This window comes from Haliotis rubra, unplaced genomic scaffold (genome assembly GCF_003918875.1).
Source record: "Haliotis rubra isolate DU_JTF1 unplaced genomic scaffold, ASM391887v1 Scf52, whole genome shotgun sequence".
In the NCBI taxonomy this organism is placed as follows: Eukaryota; Metazoa; Mollusca; class Gastropoda; order Lepetellida; family Haliotidae; genus Haliotis; species Haliotis rubra.
Window position 1 is genome coordinate 900292 of NW_025767213.1, and position 17861 is coordinate 918152.

A 17861-nucleotide genomic window follows, 5' to 3' on the forward strand; every position below is an offset into this window, starting at 1 on the left:
CTTATTCAAGGCAACCCATTTCCCATTCGCCTTTGAAAAAATCATAAACTTTGAAAATAAAGGACTTGATGTCAGAGGTGAATTTAATTGTTAATGTACCTTGTCAATAAATCGATTGGCAATGCTTGATGTGACGTCACAATTGTACGTGCTTCCCGCCCTTGAGGCTGTTCCTGCAACAATACTTCTGTTACTTTACCCTCATAAAACTTCACACGGAAAATCAAATGTTTTCATTACATTCTGTGTTACAATGAATGTTTGACCATGAACCGATTTGGAGTTCGATTGTGATTCATCGGTATCATTTTGACTTAGACAGACTTGTAGTTTAAGGATTATTAAAAAGGTTAAACATTATGCATTTTTAAATACTGGAGGAAAAGAAACTGTACTTCACAAGAAATATGTGGTCATTCGTCCGATCAGTGTTTTGAATTCATGGGCAGATGCTTGTGTGTGGTCTTGAGCATTGAGCCCATGTGACAAATCCGTTGACGTTGATCACGGAGAGTCCTTGGATTTATTCCCCACGTGGTCAACGTATGGGTAGGTGCATAGAGAACACTACACGAGGTCACATTACATACGAATTATACGAAACGAGTGTCCTTCCTATGGTATCTGACCGAGCGAAAGCGAGGTCAGATAACATAGGAAGGTCACGAGTTTCGTATAATTCGTATGTAATGAGACAGAGTGTGGTATTTTATTTATTACCCACGTCTTACATGCATTTAAATTGACAAAATAGTGTATTTTTTGTTATGTTTTTGGTTTCAAACCGAAACCGGTTTCATAAAGAGGTTGCGTAAGAGTTTTGTACTGTAGTACAATATTTGCATGACGTCACACTGTAATGACGTCACTGCCTTGGTAACCGACGTCACGATGCATGTCTGTTGTCATCGCCTCGTACAGCCTCCTACAGTAGCACCTCGTTTCTTTGTTTCCAGTTGCTTCATTCGGCTAACATCACTGGTGGAAACATTGCGTTTATGTTTTTCGACGGATATAATGTCTCAGTTCGACTCACAATTAAACAGCGACACCGCAACGTTCGCAATGTTTACATTCCCACAATGCATTTAAGTTGTAGAATGAATGAATTCACGTGTTTGTTATGAATGAAAAAATAGTTACGTCAGAATGTGACCTAATTGAGAGGTCATCGGTTATCCAATCCATCGGTCATCGGTTATCCACGTGGGTAATAAATAGAGAATACTACACGAGGTCTAATTACATACGAATTATACGAAACGAGTGTCCTTCCGAGCGAAAGCGAGGTCAGAAACCATAGGAAGGTCACAAGTTTCGTATAATTCGTATGTTATGAGACCGAGTGTGGTATTTTATTTTTTACCCACGTCTTACATGCTTTAAATTGACAAAATAGCGCATTTTTGTTATTTTTATGGTTTCAAACCGAAACCGGTTTCATAAAGAGGTTGCGGAAGAATGTTTGTTCTGTAGGACACTTTTTGCATGACGTCACACTATTTATTACCCACGAGGTCAACGTATAGGTAGTTGCATACTAATCTCGTACGTCACACGAGTGTCGTATCGCGTTGACCTGTGTCGTAACGACTTGACCTGAGATTCTAACGATTTGATTGGATAACCGATGACCTCTCAATTAGATCACATTCTGACGTAACTATTTTTTTCATTCATAACAAACACGTGAATTCATTCATTCTACAACTTAAATGCATTGTGGGAATGTAAACATCGCGAACGTTGCCGTGTCGCTGTTAATTGTGAGTCGAACTGAGACATTATATCCGTCGAAAAACGTAAACGCAATGTTTCCACCAGTGATGTTAGCCGAATGTAGCAACTGCAAACCAAAAAACGGGGTGCTACGGAGTAGTTTACTGTAGGAGGCTGTACGAGGCGATGACAACTGACATGAATCGTGACGTCGGTTACCAAGGCAGTGACATCATTACAGTGTGACGTCATGCAAATATTGTACTACAGTACAAAACTCTTCCGCAACCTCTTTATGAAACCGGTTTCGGTTTGAAACCAAAATATTAACAAAAATACACTATTTTGTCAATTTAATGCATGTAAGACGTCGGTAATAAACTCGAGACCTTCCTATGGTATCTGACCTCGCTTTCGCTCGGTCCGATACCATAGGAAGGACACTCGTTTCGTATAATACGTATGTAATGAGACCTCGTGTAGTATTCTCTATGGATGACTGTGTTTGTCAGCTTTACTCCTGCCCCACAACGAAGCACACGTGGCACATGTGGTCTCACACTAGGCAAGCGAGTTTGTTCAAAATTTCCTCTGTTCACCCAGCAGTAAATCGGTCCCGATGGGGATGAGTCATTTGACTGTTAACCTTCTAGCGCCTCACAGGCAACTATGGCCACTGTGTTGTACAAAAGGTGACATTTCACTTTCTTCTCAATCGCCATTAATATTCACTCCCTATATACGAATATTGGTCAGTTGACTTGGTAGTCGAGATGACTGCATCTGTGAAGTCACTGTCTGATATTGACGAAACCCGATGCTCCCGAGACCGATATCTTCTGGTGCTATGCCTGCACTTAAGGCCTCTTGGTCAGTGGACGTCTGGGCACGGAATGATCTGCCGTCGTCTCAGATAAGGTTTGACAGTATATTCATCATCTCCTGTGCCAAGACTTTCTTGTTAGCCTTCTTCCAAGATTCATCTACTGAATATCTCATGCAGGACGGGAGAAAAAAGCACTGCATGTGCACGTCCCATCTCCATACTGTGCTCTCCCATCTGCATTTCTGCTTCTGAAGATCTACTCCAAAAGCGCCAGAAGAGAAGAGACAAAAGGGTTGTAAGCATTATGTGGAGTTATTCACTCCATACATTGTACGAAAAAAAAACGACCAACAAATATCAAATAGTGGTCGCCCAAGAATGTCCTACTGGTGCTTCATGCGATTTGGATCAGGGCTGCCAGAAGTAACTCTATGGCAGCACATCATCTTTATGGTCGGATATTATCTTACATGTACGCAGGCCTTGTCGGTGTTTGTGTATAGAGGAATTACAACTTGATCAACAATATCCCATTGATACGATTTTCCACTTGGGGTACCACATAATCTGACCTGATCCAATTTACAGTAGTATGGTACCATTTACGACAAATCTATGTTCACAATGCAGTTTCTTTACGATTTGGGGCGTTTATTGCATATAACTACAACTTCGTACCGTCCATCTACAACATGCAGTAAGAAACTGCACTTGCATCGTAACCTGCCGCTTTGAGAGGGTTCCTCATCTGCAGATAGTTGTTTGGGGGCTATCCATTCACTTATCGTTTGCTCGGTAATCTAGAATTTGGCGAGTCAAAAATGAAGCGACACTTTTAGCTTGATAACGGTGTAAGAATCCACATGGTCGCCAGTAATGCCCATCGTTCACCAACAAAACTCCTCGGGGTGCCATGGGACTATATTGTGCATCACGCAATATGTTATGATAAAGATGTAGTCTGTACCAAACCAACTGGTGAAAGTACAATTCTGAGTGTGCCTCACTTTGATCACCACGTGCATCCTGCAACACGTAGAACACACTCATACAAGTCGTGGGATGGTTGACATATCAATGTTTAAATGGCATCTTTTGCAACTCTGAAGAAGGTGGTGCTTACCGTTTTGTTTTAAATGTAAGTACTAACGAAAAGACGCATGTATCAACGTAAAGGGTTGTCACATCTGATATTGACATTGCTTGTGGATTTGTTCCTGTAACCAGGTTTGGGTTTTGGCAATAATTTTGTTATATTAAAACATTTAAACTACACATGTCAAATATTATGGGGTTTTTTCAATAGCTTTCACACCACTTCATATGTAGCACAGTTACGGCATCACCTTGCAGCAACGTGACTTCACGTCTCTGCATTTGCACAGTAATCGCAAACGGTGTATCGCATCCTGGAGCTGAGCCAGTCAAATTGTAATGATGAATTGTTAGACTTCCGTTCCCAACTGTCGATGTTGAGTAACACAGGCGTCGTTAAAACTTTCTCTTGGACACCTGTAGACCAATGAATATTTAAATTGAACCTCAGAAGTTATCCCTGTCTACAAGTAAGGCGTACCTGCTCGAGTCACGGTCACAAAATTGAACGCATCGCTGGACGTTGTGCTCCTTCAACCGGTCCTGCCACGAGAAGCATCAACAGAATGTGGTTTTATTAACATGACACCACACGCAGACGACCGGCCGAGGCATGTCATGAGTGTTATCCTGCTGAGGATACAATCACCAGCGAGTTTATATTGTATTCTGATGAACATTAAGATTTCTTGGAAATTTGTTGTGCTATTTTGTGTTTGCAGCACACCCACGGTGCTACTGAAAGGTTGCATTAACCAGAGACCATATACCGATATATATATATGCATTAACATACACGTGCAAATTTTGAATCAACATCTAAAGGGGTAATCGTGAAGATGTATTCAAAGATGCATTATTTAGTTTCATCATAAATGTATTTTTAGTATTTTGATGAAGTTACAGTTACATGTGTAACTACATTGGAGTCAACTGAACCCAGACCCAGAAGCTGTTTGAATCATAACGGCGAACAATTATACAGTACAACCAGAAATTGAGATTAAAGATTGTTATTTTTTTAAATTTCACTAATTACTCACGTATTAAATGTGAATATTAGCAGAACATAACTCCAGATTCAAAGACAGGTGAACAGTTAGTATTTTGTTAAGTCGCCATGGGCAGCAATGCAGGCTTCAATGCGGCGGGGCATACTACTGATCAAAGAAGTTAGAAAGTCGTGGTCCATGCTGTCCCAATATCGGACCACCTCTTCTTTCATTTCAGCAATATTTGTCAGATTTTTCTTATTGACACTTTCCTTCATATGTCCCCAAAACATTTTCCATTGGATTTAGGTCAGGGCTATAGCTTGGCCAATCTAATAATGTCATATTTTGGGTCCGAAACCAGGCCTGTGAATGCTTTGAACGATGTTTTGGGTCGTTGTCCTGCTGGAAAATCCAAAACTTTCCATAGAACACGTGAGCAGATGGAAGTAAATGTCCCTCGAGAATATCTATGTACCGCTCACTGTTCATATTCCCTTCAAATACACAGTCGGGCGTTGCCCCTAACACAGATATGCCACCCCACACATTAAATTTCGGACTGTACTTTGGGCGCTGATACAAAGGTGTTTCAGTTTGTTTGGTCCAGAATTTCAGTGTATTAGGAAATAGCCACACAGAACTTTCATCTGAGAAAATCACATTGTCCCAGTTAAAATTTCTATGCTGTAAGCACCAGTTCAACCTTCGCTCCTTTTGTTCAGGTTTCATGGTCGGTGATGGAATTCCTCGACTTTTCTGCCAACCCATTGCATGCAGTTCAGTTCTAATTGTCTCCTTACAGACAGCCACAGTTCCTCTATCAATCATATCCAGACTTAAGTTTTCTAAACTCCTTCGTTTGTTTTTAGAAACAAGAATACCAAGCCGCCTCCTGTCACCGACAGTCAATTTTCTGGGCCTACCTGCGCCTCCCTGGTGCTCAATGCCATATCCATTTGCAATATTTTTCAAAACACGATAAACAGTGGACAAAGGGATGCCTGTTCTACTTGAAATCACTTTAGCTGATCTGATGTCCTTGTCATAATACTCTAAAATCAACTTCCTCTTCTCTAAATCATCCATACTGAGGATCACTGAAAATGTCGTCTGCTAGCAAGTAAACAAAGGGGATAACTCTTCACAAACTAATGAAAAAGGATTAAAGGAGTTGTCTCTCTTGAATGAAACCACGCACTTGATAGCTGGTCAAGGTTGATTATACTAGAAATCCAATTAAACATATTCCTAAAATTCTCAATAAATAAAATGTCAACTTCTGTAATGAGGGGCGTAATAATAGTATATTCTTACTCCTGCGTCAGGAGAAAAAACAAACTAAGAAGCAGATAGCTATATGGGTACCTGAAAATGTGGTATGGTGTGTCGCCAGTGGAGGTAATGGCCTCTACTATCATTAGAATAAGAGCAGGAGTGGATAGGATTCAATCTGGCAGTTTCTTTTGATCCAAACTAAGCATCAGAGATGTTTCTTCACTGGCTCTTTTGCTCATGGTGCCAACAGGTGCTTCGTCATGACAGTTAGTAATCCTGACATAATTGCCAAGAGTGACATGTTTATCTCTGCAAGGTGTTACACAACACTCGTTTTCTAATGCTTACATATAATTTTCCTTAGCGGTGTTCTTATGGAAGAGATGTCCTTCAGATAGCACCTGTCATGTACTCAAGTGCCTTTAAGTAACTTACTCAACTATTTTGGTTGTAAGTAAGTATATACACATGCATGAAACCCTATTCTGAAAATTCACTGTTGAGATGGCAATTGTGAATGAGACTCTGTAATATTGGTAATTGCATCACCTCCCTGTCAGATACAGCGTAAACACAGATGGGGAATCCTGCATCACAAATTATGCATTATGCTGCTGGTTTTATACATAGTCCACTTCAGAGAGCAGAGCAAAATTCTGTATGGAAACATACTGGTTCCTCGTAAAACAGTCCTTGTTGATCCATCGTTGGTATTCTGGTGTGGTTTACAAGTTTTAACTCATATGCATGTCACACACATCATAACCAATACATACCCGATGTGGGACAATCTGGCAATCACTTAAGTTATTGGATGAATCCAGCTTAGTTACATACTGCCAATCCTATGGCTTCCAGTGGAGAAAAAGTAACCAATACTTTTGTATATAGTTGTAAAAGGCAAAAGCAAAAATGTGATTTGTGGCTACATTAGTTATCTTGCTAATTGCAGGTCATCATACCAATACTGTGTACTGTTTTTCATATTTTCAACCACTTGTAGGTCTGGCCAGGATTTACAAAACACTGAAATATTGATAAATACAGCAAAAACAAATTTCATGCACTTAATCATGCTAAACCTCTTCCATATGCACCATCAGCATTAAGGCTCTTACATTTGCTTTAGTATTGACACTTTTGGTCAATGGTTTTCTGATGACACAGGATGATCATGTTATAATCTCATGCCTTGAACAATTTTGTGCCATACAAATAAATAACACAATATCATGGATCTTATTTAAATAACATTCATCTTTATTCATGGCAGACTTCTCTATAAGTGTTAATCCATTTTGTTGTCATGTGGGGATATGAAGTTTAGGATGAATATCTGACAGGATTAAAACAGCATGGACAATGCACTCAAACATGAATTCTTTGAAATATAAAACCTTATCAATAAATATACATGAAAAACCTGAATATACACTAAAAAGGATGACCGGTGAAAAATAATGACAAGATGAGACTTATAAATGATGCGGGCAATTTACAAGCTAATGCTTCATAAAATGTCATCCTTCTTAAAAACCCTCCAATCCATCCTTTCAAAAGGTGAGCTTGAAGATAATGTTTAAATACATCTCATGTTGTAACAGGTATAGCAGCAGCTGAACAGATGAATAACATTATTTTCTACCAAAGTATTTACAATGTAAAACAGTAAAACACGCAATGATAGATAACTAAAACCCTCTACTGGTTGGTGTCAGAAACGATATTTACAACACAAAATCGGGATCGTCATCACTTTCATCATCTTCATTATCACTCATACGCCTACGTCGCTTCTTTTTCCTTTTTTCTTTCTTCACTGTAGGAGTCTTTGGTGTGCGTGGTGCCCTAGGTGTATGTGTACGCTTTTTCTTCTCTGGTGGGAGTTTGCTGGGTCGTTGGATGTAGGCATATGAATATGCAGATGATGGAACTGATCCCTCCTGTAATGAAGCAATGAATTTAGTTTCATATGAAGAGAAGTGCATAAAATATGAGAGAATATGTTGCTGTTGATGCCTTGATAATGTTTAGGTGAAATATTCTCAATCGGACGTTGAACATGGATATTTCAAACGCCATATCAATATTGGTGTTAACAAGTACTCACATTGCTTCCTGATGGTGTAGCTGCCCCATCACCACCTGGACCAAGTGGAACCCCGCCCTCCCCCTTCCATAGGAACCACTTCTGACCCGTCTCCTTGGCGACCACCTGGTACTGGCGTGCCACGGCCAGAGCTCTTCTCATCACCACTGTCATCTTCATCCATTGGATCAATACTCATCATCAAGTCACGGAACTATGAGAATTTTAAACATACTCTATTAGTTAGGAAAAATGAGAAACCAAAAAACACATAAGAGAAGATTAAACTTGTCACAAGTTCTATGGATACCTGAACAAACAGGAATTTTGCTTCAGATTATAGGACAAGGGCTAGTTTTGAAAGCTCTAGGTTAATGACAAAGTCAGCTTTGTAATGTTTTTCACTAGTTTTTGTAACCGATGTTTCATTCACTACGTTAAGAACTGAAGCTTAATACTTGAGCACCCTCAAAAATTGTATCATATACCTCAAGGTAATCATCAACAAGTTTCTGCTTCTTTGCCTCTTCATCGATGTCATCTTCCTTCTCTTTCTCCCTGTTTACCAGCACCTCCAGGGTGTGGGTTGGGTTGAACTTAACAACCTGCTTCCGGTTGAGTGGCTTGTCATATGTCTTTGCAGATTCTGTCGGTGAATACTTGTAGATTTTGCTGAGAAGAATCAAATAAAACAATATCACCAGAGTCTTAAGTAGGGCATAAATTGTTACAAAAGAATCAGCGTGTTCAATTCTACATGCACTTGCTACTAACTTCCAATATCAATGTAACATGGCAGATTGCAATGAGCTACTATAAACATGGGAAATGAAAAAAAAATGAATTACCTGTCTGTGAAGCCAAACATGTCCTTGAGATGCTGCTTCATGACAAGCAATAATACACAGCCTTGAGACAGATTGATGATATCTTGCAAGGGCTTGATCTCTGATGGTAACTTTTCTGTGAACACAAATAATAGATATGTCATAACAAAGTACAAAGACTTCCTACACTTTTCAAAACAATAAGCGTACATGACCACAGCAAATTGTTTAACTGCAAGTCTTCCAGAAAACATAATCAACTTGAGATTTTACATAAAGAGCAAATAACTGAACCAAGCATCCTTACTGAGTAACGACTCTGGATCATCATCATCGTCATCTTCTGTATGAGGTTTTGGTATTTCAATCTCTTTTCCTTCCGTCTCTTCTTCTGCGGGTATTTTCTTGGGATTCAATGCCTGCATACATAAAAGTGTACACATCATTCACCGAGAAATGAGTATTACAAATCAAATAGTTAAACACACATTAAAAAACCCATATAGATGACTGCTGTCATTTGCGTGAGATTTTTGTATTTTTCATGAACTGGTCATTTATTCATAAAGTGTATAAATGATAATCGAAATGATTACCTCCCTGAATGACTGCAAGAGATTGGATCCTGTGACTGATACGATGACATCAATGTGGTGAATGATGAAGAGAGGTTCATCTTGTGTCTGGTAGTTGAAGAAGGCCAGGTTGTCTGCTATGTACACTTGCTCCTTCAAACTCACACGCTGAAGACAAAGTTCGGTCAATCAGAAAAGCATGGCACTAAATATGTAACAATGTACGAAACTGTTAATGCATTGCAACTGTTCATATTCTGAAGGCATAACATGGATGACAGGGCAAAATATCAACAGCTCACTTTGCACTGAATCTAAGAACAGCTTGTTTGGTTATTACAAGTCAGATCTGGAGTCAGATCAGAAGCTCAGTTCTGGAGAAGGTACAAGTACTCCTTATACTATCCAAGTTCTATGACAATAGTTTAGTGCCACCCCTAAATAAGATGTGTTTTCATATTGATAATACATGTTTTAAACTAATTGTTTACACGCCAATGAACCCCTTGCAACTTAACTTCTGCACATTCTTCACACATGTGGTATATGGTATTTTGTATGTAGCCAATACCTCAAACATATCATGTAAAATAACCTACTGCGGAGTCATCAAAGAGGTTGAGAAGTGATGTTAAAAGACCACGCCGATATTGTCTGTTGGGGCGGAGAACTGTATAGAGGAATGCATTAAGGCTCTGAGGGTTGTTGTCATCATGGTTGCGGATTCCACGGATTGGACCTTCAGCGTTTCTATTTAGCACCTCCTGCAGCCTGAAGGAAGCCTTCAGTCCCTGAAGAGCTTTCATCTGAAAATGATTTACTGTTTTACAGGATGGGTTTTCCCAAGCAATGAAACAAAATACTACACAGCATACATAAATATTCATATTGATGCAGTCAGTTCCATAAAACTTTAGTTTAGCTCGCAGGGCTGAAATGGCAAAAACTATCAATATTTATTTATCCCTTTGGTTACATCTCAGAGGATGACACCTGAAGTTCAGCTGATAACATGCATACATAGTACTTTAGGATTTCAAAACCAGGAAGACTCGTAAAGATGTACTTTCTTAAACACATTACAGACCTCAGATGAATGCTGTTGAAATTGAATTGAAAAAAAAATACAAGGTCATCAATACCCCCCCCCGTCCACAGTTTTTTCTTCCTATTGGGTTCCTGTTTTTTAACTCCACCACAACATTCATGTCCTGCAAACACATACCACATTTGGTTTCCCTATCTATAATGGTTTTCAGACAGATGGAAGGAAAGACAGACAGAGTTCAAACCAATATCCCTCTCCCGCTTAATGGCGGGGAATAATAATGGGAAGAAAGAAACTGAATTGTAGCTCAAAGGAGCATGTGCATATGCCATTTACCAAGATGACAAACGTCAATCACTTCATTACAATGTGCTACCTGATCATTCTGCACTTTTGAAGGTACTAAGGCAAAAAATATAAAGAGTCCAATATAATACATACATGGGTGAAACCAGGGTACTTCTTCTCAATCTCTTCCAGTTGCTGATCTGCTTTTATTCTTATTGCTGCCTCAGGATCAGAACTCATGCTAATGAGATATGGCACACACTGTAACAAACAGATGTGGGTTGATATCAAAAGAGAAGAATGACATAGCTTACAATGAACCCATACTAACAATTTGGTTTAAAAGTTGGATAAAGTCATACTTACCTTTCATTTACTCATAAGGCCCAAATTCAAGATGTCAAAACAAAATCACATAAAAAAAGTTACACATTACCCAAGCAGAAATTAATGTCAAATTAATATAAAACAAGTGTTTGCCACTGATATGGCAATGTCCCCTGCCACTAAAGAATAGAATATCTATATTTACTACTTTTATTTTTTGGTCACATACAAGACTGGTGTCTGGTGTCTGCATAATTGAAAACATTGGGTGCAAGGTTTTATAAGATATCGCGTCAAGGTCACCCAAATAAAGTGGTGTCTGCGTAATCCCCAATGTAGGCTGTCAACAAATCTGAAGACATTGGGTACAACAGTCCATGAGATATCGCGTTAACAAGAGTTAAAAGTGTGCAAAGTGCCGTGGTGACCTTGAAGATAACGTCAAGGTCACCCAAATCAACTGGTGTCTGCGTAATCCCTCAATGTAAGCTGTCACCAAATTTGAAGACATTTGATACAACAGTCCATGAGATGTCGCGCGTTAACAAGAGTTAAAAGTGGTCAAAGTGTCATGGTGACCTTGAAGATAAGGTCAAGGTCACCCAAATAATCTGGTGTCTGGGTAATCCCTAATGTATGCTGTCACCAAATTTGAAGATGTATTCACAGTCCATGAGATATCACCTAACAAGGGTTTGAAAAGGGGTCAAAGTGTCGTGGTGACCTTGAAAATAAGGTCATGGTCACCCCAATCGACTGGTGTCTGGGTAATCCCCAATATAGGCTGTCACCAAATTTGAAGACATCGGGTACAATAGTTCATGAGATATCGCGTTAACAAGAATCGGGACCGACGTACGTACATACGTACGGACGCCGCTGAATACATTGTCCCCCGTTGCGGCGGGGGACAAAAAACCAATTCAACACACTTTTGCTCACGATTTAATAAAGGTGTGACTCAGATAACATTACACATATATATGACCTGATATATTATCTCACTGGGGGCAATGTACAATAATAAGAGTTGTTTCTGATTCCATTTGAAATGGTCAAAATAGGACGAACATGTAACATACCTGTACAGGATGCACAAGCCCCTGCTTGAGGATGAGAATTACAACACCAAGAGCTGCCAGGCGATTCTGGGCCTGTTCATGGAAGAAGGATTCAAGGACCTGCTTCAAGTACACTTGCATAATTGTACTTGCCATTCTGGAAGAAAATATAACAATGTTCACCTATTTTGAAAAGGTTTGAATTCACCAACATAAACTTACATAAACAAGGAATCGATTTAGAGTTTCTATCCACTGACTCCATAAAGTAACTAATTCCAAATGCAGCAAAGTAGGTCAATATGGGGAGAAAAGTTACCCAGTCAACAATTCTTATGACATAAAAACATGGTAATTAAATTACATTCTGACAATTTAATCTGCCCAACCACCAATCCACTTTCATCCCTCTAAAACGTACAAAATGTCCCATATCCAAACTCAAATGGAGACATACCCTGACTGGACATCACCCATTTCTTTGAGATCCTCCTCTTTAGCGTGTTTCCTCCCTGGGTAAAAAGAAAACATCAGCATTTTATTGGAGAGTAGATAGTATATGTATTATTTGAACAAAGATAATGTTTGTTTCTTCTTATATTCATAAAACTAATAAAGATACTTACATTCAGCATCAGCTTTCTCCATCCTAAACTCCTCCTCTATGAGATAGTTTTGTAGATTTCTTAGTACCTTGAAAAAAAAGAAACAGTTCATAATATTTAGTAAAGCAAAACCTTTCATTAAAACAGTGTATATACAGGAACTGTATTAAGCAAGTATTGAACCCTCTGTTTGTAACTGAACTGTATCATCATCGAGTAAATGTGGCTGAATATAGCAGCCTGTACTAATATGTGGCCAGTCAAACCATCTGAAGGTATGAGGAGAATAAAACATAGAGTTACCTGACACCTCAGTTTGACTGGCTCCTCTTCTCCAGTTAGGAAACGGTAATACAGATCCCTCATGGTCTTCCCCAGCATGAACTCATAATGCCGAGACACCATGAACCCTGTCAACAGTTAACATGCATCAAACATCTGGAATAAAAGTCAGTACATGCACTTGATACATGCTGTAAGTTAAAGCAATACATGTTCTTAATACATAGTTCAGTTCCACACATTAATACACACAAGTCTACGCCACTGGGAGGAGGGCAATACTCAAGTTCATACTCACCTAAAGCTGTGAGGGCTTTGTGAGTGACATCTTCATCCTCATGATACATGAAGTATAACAGTACATTGAACACTCGCTCTTTCACATTCACCTGTAAAGATATGAAGAATTCTTAAAAATGAGACATTAATTATGCAATATATATATACAGTATTGGACATTAAACAGTATAGATACCATAGACACTAAACACCCTTTTAAATTAGGAATGGTCAAGAAGTAGTCAAAAGCACTAAAATTAAGACAGAAGTTGTCATACATTTTCATGTCTTCCTCACACTGTACTGTCTAAAAAGTGATACACCAATTGAGTCAGTCTTTACCTTTGTTTCACCCATATCTGGTGAGTCGAAGTCAAAGTGTTTACACAGCAAGCCCACAGTATAGAGAGATCTCAGTAAGGTTGGACGTCGACTCTTTAACGTGGGATTGTGCGGATCATCCTTATGATCTGCCATGAGCTTAGTCAACACACCTGTAATGAGTAAGCATAAAATGATAAAGCCTAGTCCTAAAGACAACTTTGCAATTTTTTAACATTAGAAACTAAGGAGTACTCTTGCTCTTACACCATTAGTGAAATTGTGACACGTCCCAGGCATAAAATAACATTAAAGGCATCCGTTGTCTGTACAGGAATTAGTAGCTCATAATAGCTAGCATATTCTTACCAAAGAACTTTTGGAAACAGTCCTTCACCAGCTGATAATTGTGACTAACATTGTTAACCACTGCACCAAGACAGCTAACACAGCTTTGAAGCACCTACAAAAGAAGCATGCATGTCTTCATTTTGAAGTTCTACAAAAAGGTAATATGCATGTATTTGTTTCAAAAAAAAGCAAAAAGAAAAACCACTATGCATCCAAATATATAATTATTATCAAAAATTACATGTGGTTTAGAGGGAATTTTATTTTAATCATTTCAAATTATCCAAGGGAAATAAGTTACTTAGGTAAGGCCAGGGCTCGATTTAAGGGATGTTAACTACTTGCACCTAAGATAAAAAGTTTTACGCCGCACTCAGCAATATTCCAGCTATATGGCGGCGGTCTGTAAATAATCGAGTCTGGACCAAACAATCCAGTGATCAACAGCATGAGCATCGATCTGCGCAACTGAGAACCGATGACATGTGTCAAACAAGTCAGCGAGCCTGACCATGTAATGAAAGAAATATGCTATTGAATTATTTAGATGTTTACAATCTCATCATAATGCAACAAGTCCCTGTTATTTTTTCCCCATTCCTCTTTAAATTGGTAGGACTTATTTTTTTTAGCATTGCTTGTGGCTGGATTTACGTTTTGTCTCTAATTTAATAATAATAATAATAATAATGGCCATTTATAATGCGCCTTTCCCACACAAAGCGCTAACACATTATTACACCGGATAACCCAAGCTGCCTTTGAGGCGTTAGAAGGTTATTAGTCTTGCCTAAGGTGAGACCACATGAGTCACATATGCTTCGTTGTGGGGCGGGACTGAAATCCTAGAAACTCTCAGGAGTCAAGCTGCCAAACTCGGTCACCCAACCAAGGACTGTCTGATCTCAACATTGCTGAACTTCAACTGATTTGTGACCTGTGCACATGACCACACGCCACCATCATCTGTAGTTTTTTCGCCCAGCCTTGAAATTCCACATGCATCAGCAATGTCAATCACTCAATGGAATCACTCGTGTTTTCAAATTTGGTTTACCACTTTTGTCGGCAAATTCACTTGATTTCTTTAAGAGAAATGTTTTTAATGCTTGCCTGTTGTTTATTTTTACTATCCATGGTTATTTTCATCCACAATTTGGATAATTAAAGTTCACAGGAGGCTTAGTGTTTCACACAGCCATATGCGACAAATCTGCCAGCTATCACTTAAAATGATTGCGTAGTGTTAAAACGTCAGAGGTTTCAGTGCACATAAACATATTTCCGCGACATAGTACCCACGAAACCAAAGCTACACAGCCACACAGCTGATCCCTATTTACAAGAGCTGTCATAGCCGAGAAGTATCTGTAAATAGCAATGTTTTGATGCCATTGCCATTCAACAGTTAGAAGAAAAAAGGAAATGACATTATTATGCCTATAATGTATTAGATTTATCGTTGATTTATTTCTCAAAAATTGACTTGCACCTGGTGCAAGTTAGACTAATAACTAGGTTGCCCTTTGTAATATTGGGATGCACCAGTGCAAGTAACAAAGCACTAAATCGAGCCCTGGAGGCTGTAGACAATGACAATCTGACATGAAACCCATATTACTCAAATGACAGTGTCTGCATGGAAACTGACTTGCAATAGTGCCTTTACAGAAACTTAAGGATATTTCAATATGAAAAGTCATAAAATGTGTAGGACAACAACATACCATCATGCCATGTTTGAGTACAAGTTTCATCATGTCCTCCTCCAGCTGAGCTAGGAAGGTTTCACTCGGATGATCCATGAGTGGCACCACCAGTTCCAGGATCCGTGCAACATAGTGTAACACAAGATAGTCTCCCTGAGTCTGAAACACCAACCACTGGTTATTACCCTGTATAATTGGGTGCATCTTCTCTGGATCACAGTATCAACGAGATACATTAATTAACACCCACTTTTAAAAATTTCTGCATTATAAGTGGAGCTGTGTTACAGATGGCGATAAACAATAATTATTTTCTGAAAAACAAGAAACATTACTTACACTGCACTTGATATCCAGATATGGCTGCAATGTTGTCGCATGGTTGATCATCAGGTCTGGTTTGATCTTGCTGAATAAATACAATGTTGACAGGCATGCCACTAATCGACTGCTGGTGGTTCGGCCCTCAGTTAATTCTGTAATCATATTGGTGTGAAAAACTCTAAGGAACTGTTTTACAACAAAATATAAACACTGCCAATAACATTCTAAGATTTCTGCTTCTTGTGCAGCTAACTTGGTGTTTAAATGCTAAGCCTGCCTTTAAACATAAATCCATACAAGAAAATTTAATATCAAAGTATGTCTCAATTAAAGCACATCTTTGCTATTAACTTACCAACACCTTTTTCTTCAATCCTCAACACATTTTCCACCAAACAGTCTACTATCTGTTTACAGGCAAGAAGAGCACTTTTGTTGATCTGACCATTCTCATCTTTCTTCAGCAACTGTGGATGGAAATATATTTTAGTTGAGAAAAGGACTGACTACAGAGTATTTACAACTTGGAAAAAGAGAATCATACCCATTCCCTTCTTTCTATACTTTCAAAATTCTGAAGTTACATATCTGATAAATACTGTGTGCACCTCACCTTAATACTAATGATCATCTTATCAGGAAGTACTTTTTATGCAGGTTTGGGTTTTGTAAATATACAAACTTATAACTAATAGCTAAAAAAAAATCACTTACATTTTCCAACATTTGCTCAAAGAAGTCATATCCTGTATCCTTACAGGCTGCAACCTAAAATAGAACAAATTATGTATTTCACTTACATGTAACATGATACAAACAGATGTCTCATAAGCTTTGGTAAAAGAAGTAAGAGGCAACATAAGGGATCGGGTGGTTAGGCTCGCTGACTTGGTTGGCACATGTCATTGTATCTCAGTTGTGTAGATCAATGCTTCTGTTGTAGATCACTGGTTTGTCTGGTTCAGACGCAATTATTTACTGACCCGCCGTCATATAGCTGGAATTTGCTGAGTGCAGCATTTAAACAATAACAGAAAACATCTTAGGCCTCTCTCTTTCAAGCCAGCCCCCAGGTCAACCAATTAACTCTCAAACAAATTCATATTTAATTTACCAGATCTAGATAATTAATTACAGCACTCTATGTATCAGATCAATTCTGGTGACCTATCTCAAGTGGTGCTCTATTGTTTCACGTCCTATGACACAATACTCAAACGTGTGAAAGTCCTAGTCCAGGTAAATAAATAGGTTCATATACTGCCCACAAGTGATGATCAGTGAAGTCAAAACACAGGCTTTCTACCCTTTACAGAAAATACATACCACATCGGAAATATTCATCACTCTCTGGACAAGCCTAGTTGGATCTTTTTCTCTGGATGGTAGAGGTGAAAACCACATACTTTGGAAAACTTCATTGATGAGTTTCTGAAAGAGACATATTACTATATTCAGCTAAACAAAGTTTTCACAATATTAGGGGTAGCTTTCCTAACATGTCAACAACATTTGGTATCAGTGCTACTTATAAATTAACAATGATTCAAATCAAACCACAAAAGTAACAAGTATAAAATACTCATTATGCTTCAGTCATCATGTCTAATTAACCATGAAGACACACTGTATTCACCTTCATTGCAGCAAGGTTTGAACATGATAGCCCATCCTAAATAAGTTACCATAATTTCTTCTGAAAAGCCATGTACATACTTTGATTCCTTCTTCATCATTCACCCTACGGATCATCTTGACACACATCTCAGGTATTTTGGTGTTGTCTGGCTGCTCTATACAGATGTCCTTGAAGATCTTGATCACTCGTTTCCGTACACTGATACCAGTGTCCTGAAACATAGGGA

The 17861-nt window shown here is 38.7% G+C and overlaps 1 protein-coding gene across 1 annotated transcript in view; it reads right to left on the reverse strand.

Annotated features, from left to right (window-relative positions):
* Positions 1–7147: 7147 nt before the first annotated feature.
* LOC124292506 (nipped-B-like protein) overlaps positions 7148–17861 on the reverse strand; it is a 79066-nt gene continuing 68352 nt past the window's right edge. The window contains 21 exon segments of the mRNA XM_046729623.1: positions 7148–7853; positions 8021–8213; positions 8488–8671; positions 8848–8962; positions 9134–9245; positions 9423–9569; positions 10001–10207; positions 10891–10998; positions 12147–12282; positions 12583–12637; positions 12752–12818; positions 13034–13140; positions 13311–13401; positions 13634–13785; positions 13982–14075; positions 15691–15831; positions 16012–16148; positions 16352–16463; positions 16711–16764; positions 17323–17427; positions 17713–17847. Coding sequence (XP_046585579.1) covers positions 8049–8213; positions 8488–8671; positions 8848–8962; positions 9134–9245; positions 9423–9569; positions 10001–10207; positions 10891–10998; positions 12147–12282; positions 12583–12637; positions 12752–12818; positions 13034–13140; positions 13311–13401; positions 13634–13785; positions 13982–14075; positions 15691–15831; positions 16012–16148; positions 16352–16463; positions 16711–16764; positions 17323–17427; positions 17713–17847 — 2424 coding nt within the window. The 3' untranslated portion in view covers positions 7148–7853; positions 8021–8048.